Source organism: Conger conger, chromosome 12 (assembly GCF_963514075.1).
Source record: "Conger conger chromosome 12, fConCon1.1, whole genome shotgun sequence".
NCBI lineage: Eukaryota > Metazoa > Chordata > Actinopteri > Anguilliformes > Congridae > Conger > Conger conger.
The window spans coordinates 9,459,842-9,474,705 of record NC_083771.1 but is presented as its reverse complement, the minus strand read 5'-3'; the positions used below and the strand labels follow the sequence as shown (position 1 = coordinate 9,474,705).

At 40.9% G+C, this 14,864-nt stretch overlaps 1 protein-coding gene across 1 annotated transcript; it reads right to left on the bottom strand.

Annotated features, from left to right (window-relative positions):
* Nucleotides 1-8,395: 8,395 nt before the first annotated feature.
* LOC133142516 (claudin-23-like) lies at nucleotides 8,396-10,001 on the bottom strand. Its single transcript, XM_061263782.1, has one exon. It carries the CDS (start codon nucleotides 9,897-9,899, stop codon nucleotides 9,141-9,143), a length of 759 nt encoding a protein of 252 aa, XP_061119766.1. The 5' UTR covers nucleotides 9,900-10,001; the 3' UTR covers nucleotides 8,396-9,140.
* Nucleotides 10,002-14,864: the final 4,863 nt, after the last annotated feature.

The following is a 14,864-nucleotide window of genomic DNA, read 5'->3' as shown; positions in this document are numbered from 1 at the left end:
TTGAACTGTTTTGATTTTTTTCACCTTATTTTTCCACTTGTTTTCTCTTTGTCTCCCAACATGGGGCTGCATATATTCAACTCCCAACCTAACTTGGAATGGTCAATTCTCGTCTGCAGCTGCTACTCTGCTCAAAGACTGTTGGCCAACCACTTGAGAAACTTTATGAATCAGCCTACCATAACAACATATTGAGGCTTGTTAACAACATTGTTTCTGACCCCAATCATGTTCTGAACAGTGAATATTAATTGCTACCATTAAACAGAAGATACAGGGTTCCACGATTTAATAGGGTTAGACTTTTGAACCTAAAATGAAATATGGAGCGTAATCCCAGACCAAATTGTATTATGTGATTGTGATGTTATGTTAAATGTATGTATTTTGTTTGTTTTCTTGTCTTTGGTGTTGCAAATGGTGCTAATGATGATCCAAAACAAATTTCAGAGCAATTTGACAATAAAGTATTATCAATCAATCAATCAATCAATCAATCAATTAATCAACTGCATTCATGTGCCAACCCCACTGCTAATTCAGGACAGTGCAGGTAGCTGCAGTTCTCGTCAAAACACAAGGTGCCACTAGCACTTTCTTTCATGTTGTAGATTACAGCTAGGCTTGGATGGAGTCCAAGGGGCCATCTTTTCAGATATCAGTTTCGCCAATTGTTATGAAGTCGCCGCCCTAGTGATAACAATACTTTCACTCAAAAAGCCTGTTTTCCCTTTGGAATCCATTCATGTTTGACTGCAAATAAAAAATATTTCTTCTCATATATTGATGTTCTATCTCTGGTATACATTTTTAATATTATTTATTTAATTATTTTTCATCCTAGCACATTGACGAAGATATCCTTATATAGTTTTTATTTACCAAACAAATGGCAACTGCAAAAGCTTTTTCCATTGGTTCATCCACTGAGGCATGTAATTACCCTGCCAAGGATACAACTGAGCACGTGCAGTGAGCGAAACTATTACACTTCCTGGTTCCCTGTGTAGTGCAATTAACCCTCATAGTTTGCTAATGGTCATCACTGTCTCTATGGTTGATTCTTAATCACATAACAATTTACTTGACGACAACTTGTAGGTGGACAAGTGGCTATAGCAGCCCATAGCAACCCAAACATTTTTGTGGTCAAACACAGGGGTCACAGTTGGCCTCGATGAGGTGGCATCCATTAAAAAGTATTATGATTGTGCCCAGTCAATATCAGTTTTCACATAAAGTATGGATGACTGTAACAGAAGAAAACAAATATCTAACTTCACTCCTGCAGCAGCCCTCTGCCCACTGAAGGGCTCGGCTGCACCAGTTGTACTTCAGTTCAAACTAGCCTAGTTAGCTATAACTTTCAATCCGACTAATGCTATTGATTTAAGAATTACTAACATAAAAGCGGTGACACCATGGAAATAAGCTAACAGTGTAACTTGCTAACAGTCTTATAGTCCACATCTACACTGGGCAGGTGTTATCAAAACATTTAAAAAAAACAATATTTTTGGTGGAAAAATACATTCATTGTATGGGCAGGTTGTCCTCCAGCATAGCAGATGAGTCGAGGTCACATGGTTTGTGATGTGTATTTAGAACGATCCATATATTATGTACTCTAAGACCTTTCATATGCGGTTTTAAACAGTCCAAGGAAACCCCACCCAGTCCTGGGCGACAATTTCCAGACTCTGGGTGCTAGTCTAAACCAAATGAACTGCCCTGTTTTTTAGGGGCTTTTTCCCGTTTTTACACACTAAAACTGGTATTATGAATCCAAGTTAAAAAACTTTAAACTGACGTGTAAAAAGAAAGACAATTAAACCAATATAAGCACATTTCACTTGTTTTGACACAGATTTCAATCTCATTTAACAGTTCGCCAAAAAAAATCCCACAATCATTTTCTTTAGACACAATTTTCGAAAAGGTAAATCTCTTGTGTTCACATGGAGAAAAAGGTGGGACCTGGAAGGTTGGTGGTTCTAATCCCGGTGTAGCCACAATCAGATCCGCACAGCCGTTAGGCCCTTGAGCAAGGCCCTTAACCCTGCATTGCTCCAGGGGAGGATTGTCTCCTGCTTAGTCTAATCAACTGTAAATTGCTTTGGATAAAAGCATTATCTTAATAAATGTAATGTAATCCTGTAATATAATCCTGAAAAAGTAACCTTTCGTATCTACAAATTGCAAGTCATGCCATCCCAACACATGCATGAACCATGATAGCAATGTTGTGAGGCTGGTAGGGCAGCTTCAAACTAGCCTAGTTAGCTATAACTTTCAATCCGACTAATGCTATTGATTTAAGAATTACTAACATAAAAGCGTTGACACCATGGAAATAAGCTAACAGTGTAACTTGCTAACAGTCTTATAGTCCACATCTACACTGGGCAGGTGTTATCAAAACATTAAAAAAAAACAATATTTTTGGTGGAAAAATACATTCATTGTATGGGCAGGCTGTCCTCCAGCATAGCAGATGAGTCGAGGTCACATGGTTTGTGATGTGTATTTAGAACGATCCATATATTATGTGCTCTAAGACCTTTCATATGCGGTTTTAAACAGTCCAAGGAAACCCCACCCAGTCCTGGGCGACAATTTCCAGACTCTGGGTGCTAGTCTAAACCAAATTAACTGCCCTGTTTTTTAGGGGCTTTTTCCCGTTTTTTCGAAAAGGTAAATCTCTTGTGTTCACATGGAGAAAAAGGTGGGACCTGGAAGGTTGGTGGCTCTAATCCCGGTGTAGCCACAATCAGATCCGCACAGCCGTTAGGCCCTTGAGCAAGGCCCTTAACCCTGCATTGCACCAGGGGAGGATTGTCTCCTGCTTAGTCTAATCAACTGTAAATTGCTTTGGATAAAAGCATTATCTTAATAAATGTAATGTAATCCTGTAATATAATCCTGAGAAAGTAACCTTTCGTATCTACAAATTGCAAGTCATGCCATCCCAACACATGCATGAACCATGACAGCAATGTTGTGAGGCTGGTAGGGCAGCTTCTGGCCAAGTGAAACTGATGTGCGTAAATTGCTTGAATATTTTAGAATGACATTTAGGTCATGTAAATCACTGTGCCCTCACCAAACAAGAAAGCATAGGAGGGGTTTATTCATTGTTTTTAAAGGAAATATACGTCATACAACAGATTAGATAAAGTGACGCACTTTAATTCAAGCTTAACTTTTATTTGATATTCAATGGTGCCATTCATTTTGACACTACTGTATATATTTTTTATTTTAAAAAAATTATCACTGAATACAACAGGGTTTCTTAAAAGAAAATTGTTATTTTTTTATTATACTAAATAATTATTTTAACTAAAACTATTTCCACCATGCTGATCAGTAATCATATTTGTGTCATGTCTTTCTTTGTGGAGCTTTGGTCACACTAAGAGTAGCTTTGTAATGCAGTCTAATGGGGCCATGGGAACGTATGTCGCTCTGGATAAGAGTGTCTGCCAAATGCCAATAATGTAATGTAATGTAACCAGACTTTAAATGCTTATAAACTAAGCTTATGATAACTGCATAGCCCGAAGGAGCGATTCATTCATATAATTTTCCACCAGCTCATGATCAGGCATTTGATGTTGCAGTTAACAGATTACATTTTTAATGGAAGCACACATTGAACCAAGTGTTGGTGTTCTCAGGGTGACCAAAGGTCATTACTGATCAACATGGTGGAATTAGTTAAGAAAAATGGATCCAAGTTGAAAAAAGTTACGTTACATTACGTGTAGCTGATGCTTTTATCCCAAGCGATTTAAGGTTAGACTGAGTATGGGGCAATCCCCCCTGACGCAATGGGCGGTTAAGGGCCTTGCACAAGGGCCCAACAACTGCGCTGATTTTATTGTGTCTACACTGGGGTTGAACCGCCAACCTTCCAGGTCCCAGTCAAGCACCTGAGACATTAGGCTATAGGCTGCCCCTAAGTTACAGTTGTCCTTTGAACGGACAGTTGTCCTTTGAAGGATAATTTTATTTGAACGTTTAAAAAAATATATATTTTAAAGACAATTCTTAATTCCTTAATCCTGCCAATAATTCCAGACCAAATGATATCTCTGAATGCCTCAACACAGATGACACCTCAATTAGAACTAATTATTAAAGCAAGAGAGATAGAGAGAAGAACAGAAAAGAGTGTATATAGTAAAACAATGGTACAAACTAACTGGACATAAGACATTCCAGTGTCTGGCCCTTTGTTTGGCCCTGTTTTCTATAGGCCCATTTGAAATGACTATGAAACATTTGCTTTTAAACACGTTGATTTGCAGAACACGTTTTCTCCCACATGCCATTTTTGACCAAGCTTTCTGGCAGTCAAATTTTACTGAACAATTTGACCTGGAGGTGTTTGTGCAGACTGACAGCAGTATGCTCTGTATGACAGAATGACTGCACACCCTTCACCTGGACCGTGTCCACAAACATGCAACATGACTCAGCAAACTAGAGCAGAGGAGGTGGGAATCGGTAGAGCCATGCGAGCAGGACATTAAGTATAGGTATCTACACACACTCCACACACACACTCCACACACTCTCCACACACTCTCCACACACACACTCCACACACTCTCCACACACACACTCCACACACACTCCACACACACACTCCACACACTCTCCACACACACACTCCACACACACTCCACACACACACTCCACACACTCCACACACACTCCACACACACACTCCACACACTCTCCACACACACTCCACACACACACTCCACACACTCCACACACAATCCACACACACACTCCACACACACACTCCACACACTCCATACACACACTCCACACACTCTCCACACGCACTCCACACGCACACTCCACACACTCCACACACACACTCTACACACAATCCACACACACTCCACACACAATCCACACACTCTACACACACTCCACACACAATCCACACACACTCCACACACACACTCCACACACAATCCACACACACTCCACACACACTCTACACACACTCCACACACACTCTACACACACTCTACACACACTCCACACACACACACCACACACAATCCACACACACTCCACACACAATCCACACACACTCTACACACACTCCACACACACACACCACACACAATCCACACACACTCTACACACACTCCACACACAATCCACACACAATCCACACACACTCTACACACACTCCACACACACACTCCACACACAATCCACACACACTCCACGCATACAATGCGGCTACGAAAAATTTCAGAGCGCTCCTTCCATAGTGCCATCGTGTTTAACACTGTGACACAAAGTTCGTGTTACCTTAAATACTGGAACAACTGACCATCAGAAATAATTTTGCAGAATAATTCAAACCAGTTTACAACATATTGTTTAGCATTAACAATCATGGGATGAACCTTCAAACATGCATTCATGCTATGCAAAAGTTTAAAAAAATTGTTTTCAATTTTTCAAAAAAAGAAGATGTTTTCAGTGTTTCTGTTTATTAGCCATACTTCTGCGATTTTTTTGTTCTCATTGCCTACAATAGTATTGTTCAATACATTTTCACCAACATTTTTTAAAGAAGTAATATATTAGGACCCTTTTTAGCCAAACGTGGTGGTGTATAAACACTACTGTACTCCACACACATAGTTGCACACACACAGTTCACACGTACAGTATACAGTCAAAACCCGAAATATAGGCATCCTACTAATAATCCTACATAATAATCTATTATGTTATTTTAAAACATATGAGAAAACAACATACTTTTATTTCAATACATTTACTTCATAAAAAAACATTGAAACATGAGAGTAATCTATTTTTTTCTGAAAACATTGGTGTCAAAATTATTGACAACCCTAACACTTATCCATCCATCCATTATCTGAACCCGCTTATCCCGATCAGGGTCGCAGGGGGGCTGGAGCCTATCCCAGCATACATTGGGCGAAAGGCAGGAATACACCCTGGACAGGTCGCCAGTCCATCGCAGGGCACACGCACCATTCACTCACACACTCATGCCTACGGGCAATTTAGACTCTCCAATCGGCCTAACCTGCATGTCTTTGGACTGTGGGAGGAAACCGGAGTACCCGGAGGAAACCCACGCAGACACGGGGAGAACATGCAAACTCCGCACAGAGAGGCCCCGGCCGACGGGGATTCGAACCCAGGACCTCCTTGCTGTGAGGCGGCAGTGCTACCCACTGCACCATCCGTGCCGCCCCTTATTGTGAATAAAATCAAACAATGTCAAGTTTGTGATTAATCAAGTGTACTCAATCACTTCCTTCATGCAGGTATAAGAAAGCTTTCAGTATCAAGTCTTGATTCTAAGCTTTTGATTGCCTAGAGCAGCACAGTGTCTATAAGCGTTTGCTTCAATCGTGCGCTACACCACCTGATTTCACTAATTAGCTTATCTGAACCAAGCAGGTGATGAGTGAAATCAGGTGGTGTAGCGCATGATAGGATCGAATACCTGCTGACACTGCAGCCCTCAGGGCGAGGAGTCGACGAGCACTGGCCTAGAGCCTGTTATTGGTGTTTGTCAACATGAGGACCAGAGTTGTGCCAAATGAAAGTCAAAGCAGCCATTAAGAGGCTGAGAAACAAGAGAAAGAAAAAAAAACATGGGCCAAACAATAGGCAGTAATACCAAAATAACAGTTTGAAAGATCATTAAGAAGAAAGATAGCTCTGGTGAGCTAACTCATTGCAAAGGGGCTGGTAGACCAAGGGAGACCTTTGCGGTTGATGACCGAAGAATTCTCACCAATGACTATAATGAAGAAAACTCCCAAAACACCTATCTGACAGATCAGAAACACTCTTCAGTAGGCAGGCGTGTATGCGTCATTGGCTACTGTCCGCAGACAACTTCACATACAGACCAACAGAGGCTACACTGAAAGATGCAAATCACTAGCTAGCTACAAAACAGGATGAGCAGGTCACAGTTTGCTAAAAAGTACTGTACCTAAAAGTGCCTGCAGTGTTCTGGAAAAAGGTCTTATGGACAGAAGAGACCAAGATTGACTCAGAGTGATGGCAAGAGCAAAGTGTAGAGGCTAAAAGGAATTGCCCAAGAACGAATCTGTGAAACATGATGGTGGGGGTGTTATAGTATGGCTGCCACAGGTGCTGGCTCATATGCATTCATTAATAATATAACTGCTGATAGCAGAAGCAGAATGAATTTTGAAGGGTACAGAAACATCTTATCTGCTTAATGCCTCCAAATCCATTGGATATTGCTTCATCCCACAGCAAGGCAATGATCCCAAACATATACCAATGCTCTTTCTTCTTAATGATGCTCCAAATATTGTCCAAAATTTTACCTACAGTACTGTGCAGAAGTCTTAGGCGCCCTGTCTTTTGTCTTATTATTTCTCAGCCTCTTAATGGCATCCTTGACTGTCCAATTATGTTTAGTCAACTTTTTGCATAAAAAGGGATGTGATTCCTACATGGATCCCCCAATGTGGATGTAAATGAATGGTGAAATTAAAGGTGATCAACGGCACTTTAATTATTAATTGTTTCATTTCAAATCCAATGTGCTGAAGTAGAGAGTCAAAAGAAAATAAATTGTACCACAGACTGAATACTTACTTAACTGCACTGTATAGGAAGGGATGTAATTCCTACACAGATCACCTGATATGGGCATACACAATCTCAAATTAAGGGTGACTGTCTGCATTCATTATTTCATTATTATTATTATTATTATTATTATTATTATTATTATTTCATTTAATGTGCTGCAGTGCAGAGCAAAAAGAAAATAAATTCTACCACTGTCCAAATACTTATGGAATGCACTGTGAATCTACACACAGATCCACACGTGTAGTTAGCATCCCTTCACTTACATACCGATTAACCACCCAACTCTTCACTTCTCCATGAAGGTGTGCAAATTTGGGTTTAACTGACTTGGTTATTGTGCACACTGTTCTGTGATTACTGACTGAGATCTTCCAGATTTTGATGCATAGAGTGAGAAATCAAGTAACCGTGCATGCAAAGGTTCTGCTTTTAAATCCGTCCAGCCTTTTCTGAGAAGGATCATTCAAGTTTATCTATTTAACCTTTTATCACCTACTTTAAGCTGAACCTGTCTTCCTACGAGAAATATCTTCAGGGGATTCATATTGGACTCATAATTTTAAAATGTCCCATCAGTAAAGTGTGTTCACTATTTGAACTACAGCAAGATAGATTAGGATTAAACTAGACAAGATTATATCAAAGACCAGATGCTGGCTTCGTGTCCTGCTTCCCTCACTGTAGTTTTAAGAACATAGCTCATATGTTAAATGCACGTGAGAAACACTGTAGGCCATTTAGTACAGTAATCTTGTTTTATTGTTTGAAGAATAACACAAAATACAGAATTAAAACAAAATTATGTGAGAATATACAAGAGAGTTATATTTTAATTCAGTACAAATCTAATACACATGTATTAGTTGTCCTAAGCTTCTATTCACAGTTAGGATACATGTAGGTTTTTTTGTGGTACTTTCCAAAAATTGTGTTTGCTTTTTTGTGAGGTTACTCCTGTGTTTTTGTTGTCAAACTTAAAGAAAAAACAAATTAACTTTTGACTGAATGGCTTACTTTGCCTTATCCACACAATTATACGTTATTTTACCAGTAACACATTTGCAGTTCCATAAAATATATACAGAACATAGAACTTCGCATGAATATGATCAATTCATATCAATTTTCTCACTCTTACTAGGCTATATGATTGCACTGGCCGTTCTGCATAAAAGTAGTCCACATCGGACTTTGTAAGTCTTGTTTGTTTGTCTTGATAATTTACATAAACATTACAAAGATACAAACACTTTTAAGTTGCAGCAAGGTGAGGGAAGCGACCTGTTATAGCATGTAGACTTCTGGGTCAACTTTACAAATAGACCTACACCATTAAAAGTTCAATTTGCCTGCAAGCCCGTTTATTCCCGCGATTTATAAATCAAATAGAAATAGGTAATAGAAAAAGGAGAAATAGTGCCAAAATACTCATCAACTGAAACATAGTCTTTTAAAGCAAATAACTTGGTTCAGGTTTAATTTCACAAATCGGCGTCGTAAGGCTTGCCGCCGTAAGACGAGCTGGACTTGGACCGGGGGAAGTCGTCGTCTTCCAACGAGTCTTTGGAATAAGGGACGCTGCTGCCCGTACTTTTGCTCCGGCTGATACTGGGCACTTCGATTCTTCTGGACATCGGATATTTTGTGTGACTGGGCTTTTCGGTGGGTTTCGATGGTTTCTCGCCCCGGTTCTTTCCACCACAGCACGAACACATCACAATGATCAGCGCTGCTCCTGCAAGCACTTCCATGATGCCCCCGATGTAGCCAAGCACGATGGAAAAGCCCACCGTAATGGTGCCGCCGGTCCGTGGGATGTCGTCCAAAATGTGAGTGTACCAGGATATCGGAATTAGGGTCATGACGCCCGAAAGAAAGATCAAAATTCCACCCAACCCGGCGACGCAGTAGTTCGGTCGGTCGGTCCAGCATCTGACCCCAGGGGTGGCGACAGCCAGCCCAAGTAAGGTGACCAACAAAGATGCAATCATCAACCCCTGCGCTACACGGATGATCTCGTTTTCGAAGTAGGTTGCGTCTGGCTGATTACATTCGATATCCCGATTGGTCTCAAAAGCTCTGCATATATCCCAGATCCCCTGTTGCAAGATGAGATCCTGACTCTCACCAGGGACGGCCCGGATTTCTCTCCAGTTCGGGGCCACCGTGCTGGTTAGGTCCAAGATCCAACCGCAAGGCGACAGAACGAGTCCAAATATCAACATACCCGGAGTGCGCATATTGATCACACACCCACACTATTCGATGTATTCGTTGAAGTGTTGTACTGCTTGTAACTGCTGTAAGCGTCTCTCTGCTAAAGCTTAAAACCATCCTGCTAAAACTTAAGGGGTGGCAACTTTGTAGTGCGGGCACAATCGTCGTCGAAAACTATTCAACAGGTATCGGTTTACACTGGGACAATTCACGCCCATACCTGTTTGACCGGCGAAGTATCTAAATATGTAGGCTGTTTGCTTGACAATATTTCTCAAACGAAATGTTATGCTCCTAAATTGAGTGGTCAATTATCTTTTCATGTGCATCCCTTACATCTACATATGTTTAAATGCACCGTATATTCCGTCTGAATATTTCACTCTATACGATGACATTAAAGGCTTTTTTATTTGGCCAAGACATGTTCACTATTGCGTAGGCCAACCTAACAAAATGAGTACATTGCATTCAAATATATTACAAAGGTATATGCATTAATAAAAGTGATTGCTATATGAACCTGGCTTCCTTTGTTCCATATCTAAAAGTCACAGAGCAGAATGTTCCAGACAGTGTTTGAGGTTTGAAACCCACATTCCTCTCATTTCTGGCATGCTCATCCTCTTGGTTCATGAAACAACTACTGGAATGTGACTGGTCGGGTTGTGCTGTACATTGCACAGTATGGCAGTTGTAGTGCGCACCATATTCTCTATAACACACTGTGGTAGTTTTAGTAGGAAATGTATTCTCTATAACATGGTTTGGTAGTTTTAGTGGGCACCATATTCTCTATAGCACATTGTGGTAGTTTTAGTGGGCATTGTATTCTCTATAATACAGTATAGTAGTTTTAGCAGGCACCATATCCTCTTTAGCACATTGTGGTAGTTTTAGTGGGCACTGTATTCTCTATAATACAGTATAGTAGTTTTAGCAGGCACCATATCCTCTTTAGCACATTGTGGTAGTTTTAGTGGGCACTGTATTCTCTATAATACAGTATAGTAGTTTTAGCAGGCACCATATCCTCTTTAGCACAGTGTGGTAGTTTTGTGGGCACATTAGTATTCTCTATAACACAGTGTGGTAGTTTTAGTGGGCACCATAGTCTCTGTAGCACAGTGTGGCAGTATTGGGCACTGTTTTCCCATGTCTGCTCTGTGCTGCTGGCTGCCAGTGCCCATTGCTTCCTCTGGTACTTTACATTACATTACAGGCTTTTGGCAAAACACTCAATGTGCAACAAAGTTCATAACCATAACCAGATAAGGGCACTGAAATCCCTAGAGGGAAGTACAGTTCCAATTGCTTGAAATGACCACATTGAAAAAAAATCTGAACCCTGTACTTCGTCTAAAGAGAACAAAACAACCACAAAGCAGCAGTAAAACTGTTTTGGCAAATAAAACGTGAGAAATATTAAAACAAGTATACTCAAGCATGAAAATTACAATGGACAGCATACACGGCGAATTAGGAGTTACAGGGAGAGGAGGGGAAAGGTGCTGCGGGAAGACGGGAGTCTTCAGTACAATGAGAGTGTGAGCACAGCTCTTCTTATGACGAGCAGTGGGCTGCGCATGCTTGTCTGCACCCTCTCAATTAATGTATGTGGCAGTCGTACCGCCCAAAATGCCAACCCCAAACTGGGTTAAAGGAAATAAATATTTTGCCGTTGAAATGTTCCACATGTATGCAGGAAGTAAACAGAGATGTTACCGGCATTATATCTTAAAAAAGCCTTTTGATTCAGACTACTGGGTGGCCAAACCTGCTATGCTACATTTTATACTCAGGAATCGTTTCACTTCCCCCTTCACTGTGGTTGATGGAAGCAAAACAACAATGGTTGGTTTTTAAGTGCCGTTTCTGCTCACTACGGATTTAACTTCATTATTTTTCAACTGTGGTATAAGTAGCGCAAAAGTAAAACATGTACAGTATCTCGCGGTGGCTAGCCAGCTAATGACTGAATGACTGGTTATCTTGGTTTTTTGAATGCTAGTTCAAATGTTAATCCATGGTTTTAATTGCTAGTTCACTTTGCAAGTTTTTCATGCATTTCAGTTTGAGTGTATGTTTTCGACTGGCCCAGACTGTGTTTGTATGCAATGAAGAATATGGTACACGCTTACAGAACTTTCTATTGACCAGTTGACTTTACAGTGGCTGGTATAGCTATTTGAGGTACAGTACTTGTATACAGTCCAAAGCATTACATAGCAAGTTTAATTCAGACTGTACAGCCATGTTCTTGCACAGGTGGTGCTAGCCATGAGAAATGGTATATTTTTGTAGCATAATCCAGTAATACACACACGAGTTCCTTGTGACTCTAAAAACACTTAATCTTTCAGAAGTCAAAATGAGCATTAGATTTTTGCTTCTTCATTGCTGTGACATTCAATCCAACACAACGGCTCAAAACACCTGGGGCCTGGGAGAGTTTTGCATTTATAAAAACAAACTTGGTGCCAAAACGTGCGTACATGTACGCATCTGAGTCCAGGATAATCCGCAACTGAAACTGTAGTCGGGGATTCTGCCCTCTCTTTGAAGCAATGTAAGTATTTAGTATTTACTGTACGCAGTGTCTAAAAGCAATTTGTGTTCTGACATTTGGCGCCCTCTACTGGCTGTAGGCTGACATAATCAGACCCATTTCACGCGCCTCAGAAAAGGACTCAGAAGTTGGCCAGAGAGCATAAGCAGTAAAAAGAGGGTGAGTGAGCAGCCAGCGACTGACTGCCCTTTGCCCCGCCAATCAGTCTGAATAAGCAGGGACATGGCCAGAGAGGATAATGCTACAAACTCTGAGTGTTGCTTCAGAGTACAGCAATACTTGACGCATAATAAAATATATCAGGTCTGGTCTTACGTTTGAGTGTAACAGAAACAAAGTAAGGTAGTACATCTGGAAAATACATCCTGAGGATGTGTGTATTGTCGTGAGCCATGGACCCCTTGCCGAGCTCAGACCTCACGTTCCCACGAGCAGTACCCCACGAGGAGGTGTCTCGGGGACGAACTCAAGTACTCCGAACGTCCTGGAGCCCTGGTAAGTTCTACTGAACTTCCAGCCCAGTCTCGAAGTGAAGGGTGTGATGCAAATCTGGTATTCGATGTCCTGTATTCAATGTATTCCTCTAAAGAATCTTTATCACATATAATTATAGTAAGATATACTTTATTATAATCAATCAAAAGAATAGAGTTATACAGATTACAGTGTACATATCATCTTTTGCAGTTTGCTAATCACATGCAAGTTACATATACCCCTTTAGCTCTTTCTAATTTACCTTTCCACCATGATGTTTAAAAATCAAGGTACACCCCTCCAATATCCATCCTCTTTGGCCTTAGCCTTATCCTATAGCTCCCCCTTCTTGACGTTTAAAAAGAAACTATTCCTAGAATATTATATTTATCTAACTATGATAACTTCTCTACATTTTTCTACCTTATATAGTACCTTAATGAGACATAAAAGATATTAAAATAAAAGGAAACTTATAATGTGTTACCTTTCCTACTTCTACAAGTAATATAGATTATAATTACCACTCCAGCTTGGTTATAGTTGTTCTGCGTGGCTCTTTCTTCAGCTGAGTCCGCACCGCGTACGTCACTCCTCTCTCCATATCCATATCCTGGAGTGGCGCGCAGAGGGAGCGCGCCACTCCAGCTTGACTGTCTTGCGTTGCTCTCTCTTCAACAGCTCGTAGATATCTTCTGAAGCAAAATTCTAAGATCCCACCCTAAGGTCTAAAAGCTTATTCCTTATATATCTTTTTTGCATACAAAAGTTTACCTTTTTGATAAGAGATGTCCCCAATATTTCAAGCGGGAAGACATTTATCTCTTATGTAACTTGTTTTTTATTGATCATATTAATTATTTCTGTTTTTCCAATTGTCATTTTCTCATACCTCAAAAGAAATTTCCCCAATATTTTATGTCATGTGCCCCTCCAGTTTGGGAATATCCACCATCTTAATATATGAGTGGAAAAACACTTATGTAATTTTTTAATGAACCTATTCATCACTGGTATTTGTCTCCCTGTCATAATCTCTCCTTGGACTCTCTCCAAACTTTGACTTCATACCAGCCAGAAGTTAGTGCCCTCCACCATCTCAACACACTCTTCAGGTGCCCCTCTCCGCGGCGCCTTAAGGGATCTACAAAGGACATCCAGCCAATAGCTGAGTGTAAATCATCCACCAACTCTTCTATAGTCAGTCCTTTGAACCTATCCGAAAAATTATTTGTGCTATAATCAGGAAGGCCCTTAAAGCCTCTTAATCTTCTTTCGGTATTGACATCCCTTCCGTTTTCCTTATTTATTTATTTATTTGTTTTAGCCAGGCATTGTGCCCCTCCCCTGTAGGGTTGGGGTATTCTCAGTCAGAACTTTAACCTTGCTCCTTAAAACCCTAAATCTAAGTCCCCCGACTTCAGACTCCTCTACTGACAAGTATGGCTGCTCATTCTCTGAACCACATATTTTTCTTCTTACGGGCGTTCTTACTACCACCTCGATGGCGTGTGCGAGGGGTTAACAATGCATTCCTTTCTAACCCATCCCCCGTCAATCTCTCATCAGGGGGGCCTAGGGCCGGGTCCTCGACAGTATGTCTGTGCATATTCAGTCTCGGCAGAGGTACACACCTGGCTGCTAAAGTGGTTTTGGCTAAACTGAAGTGATGTGTGTGTTATCAGCAGGAATTCAGAACTGCCTGCTTATCTCCAGCATTAGGAGGCCCTTCTGTGCATGCACTGAAATTTGTAAACTCGGTCAGGTTACGGTGATGAGTCCTTCTCTGATTTCTCCATCTCACCAGGGGATACCACAGTGACCTCATCCCCTAGTGCAAGAAACCTTGGAGTGGTGATGGACAACAGGCTATCCTTCTCCAAGAACATCGCTACGGTGACCCGGGCGTGCAGGTTCTGCCTGTACAACATCCGGAGAATCC

Coding starts and splice junctions, on each gene's coding strand:
- LOC133142516 (XM_061263782.1), bottom strand. CDS start 9,899: ATGCGCACTCCGGGTATGTTGATATTTGGACTCGTTCTGTCGCCTTGC.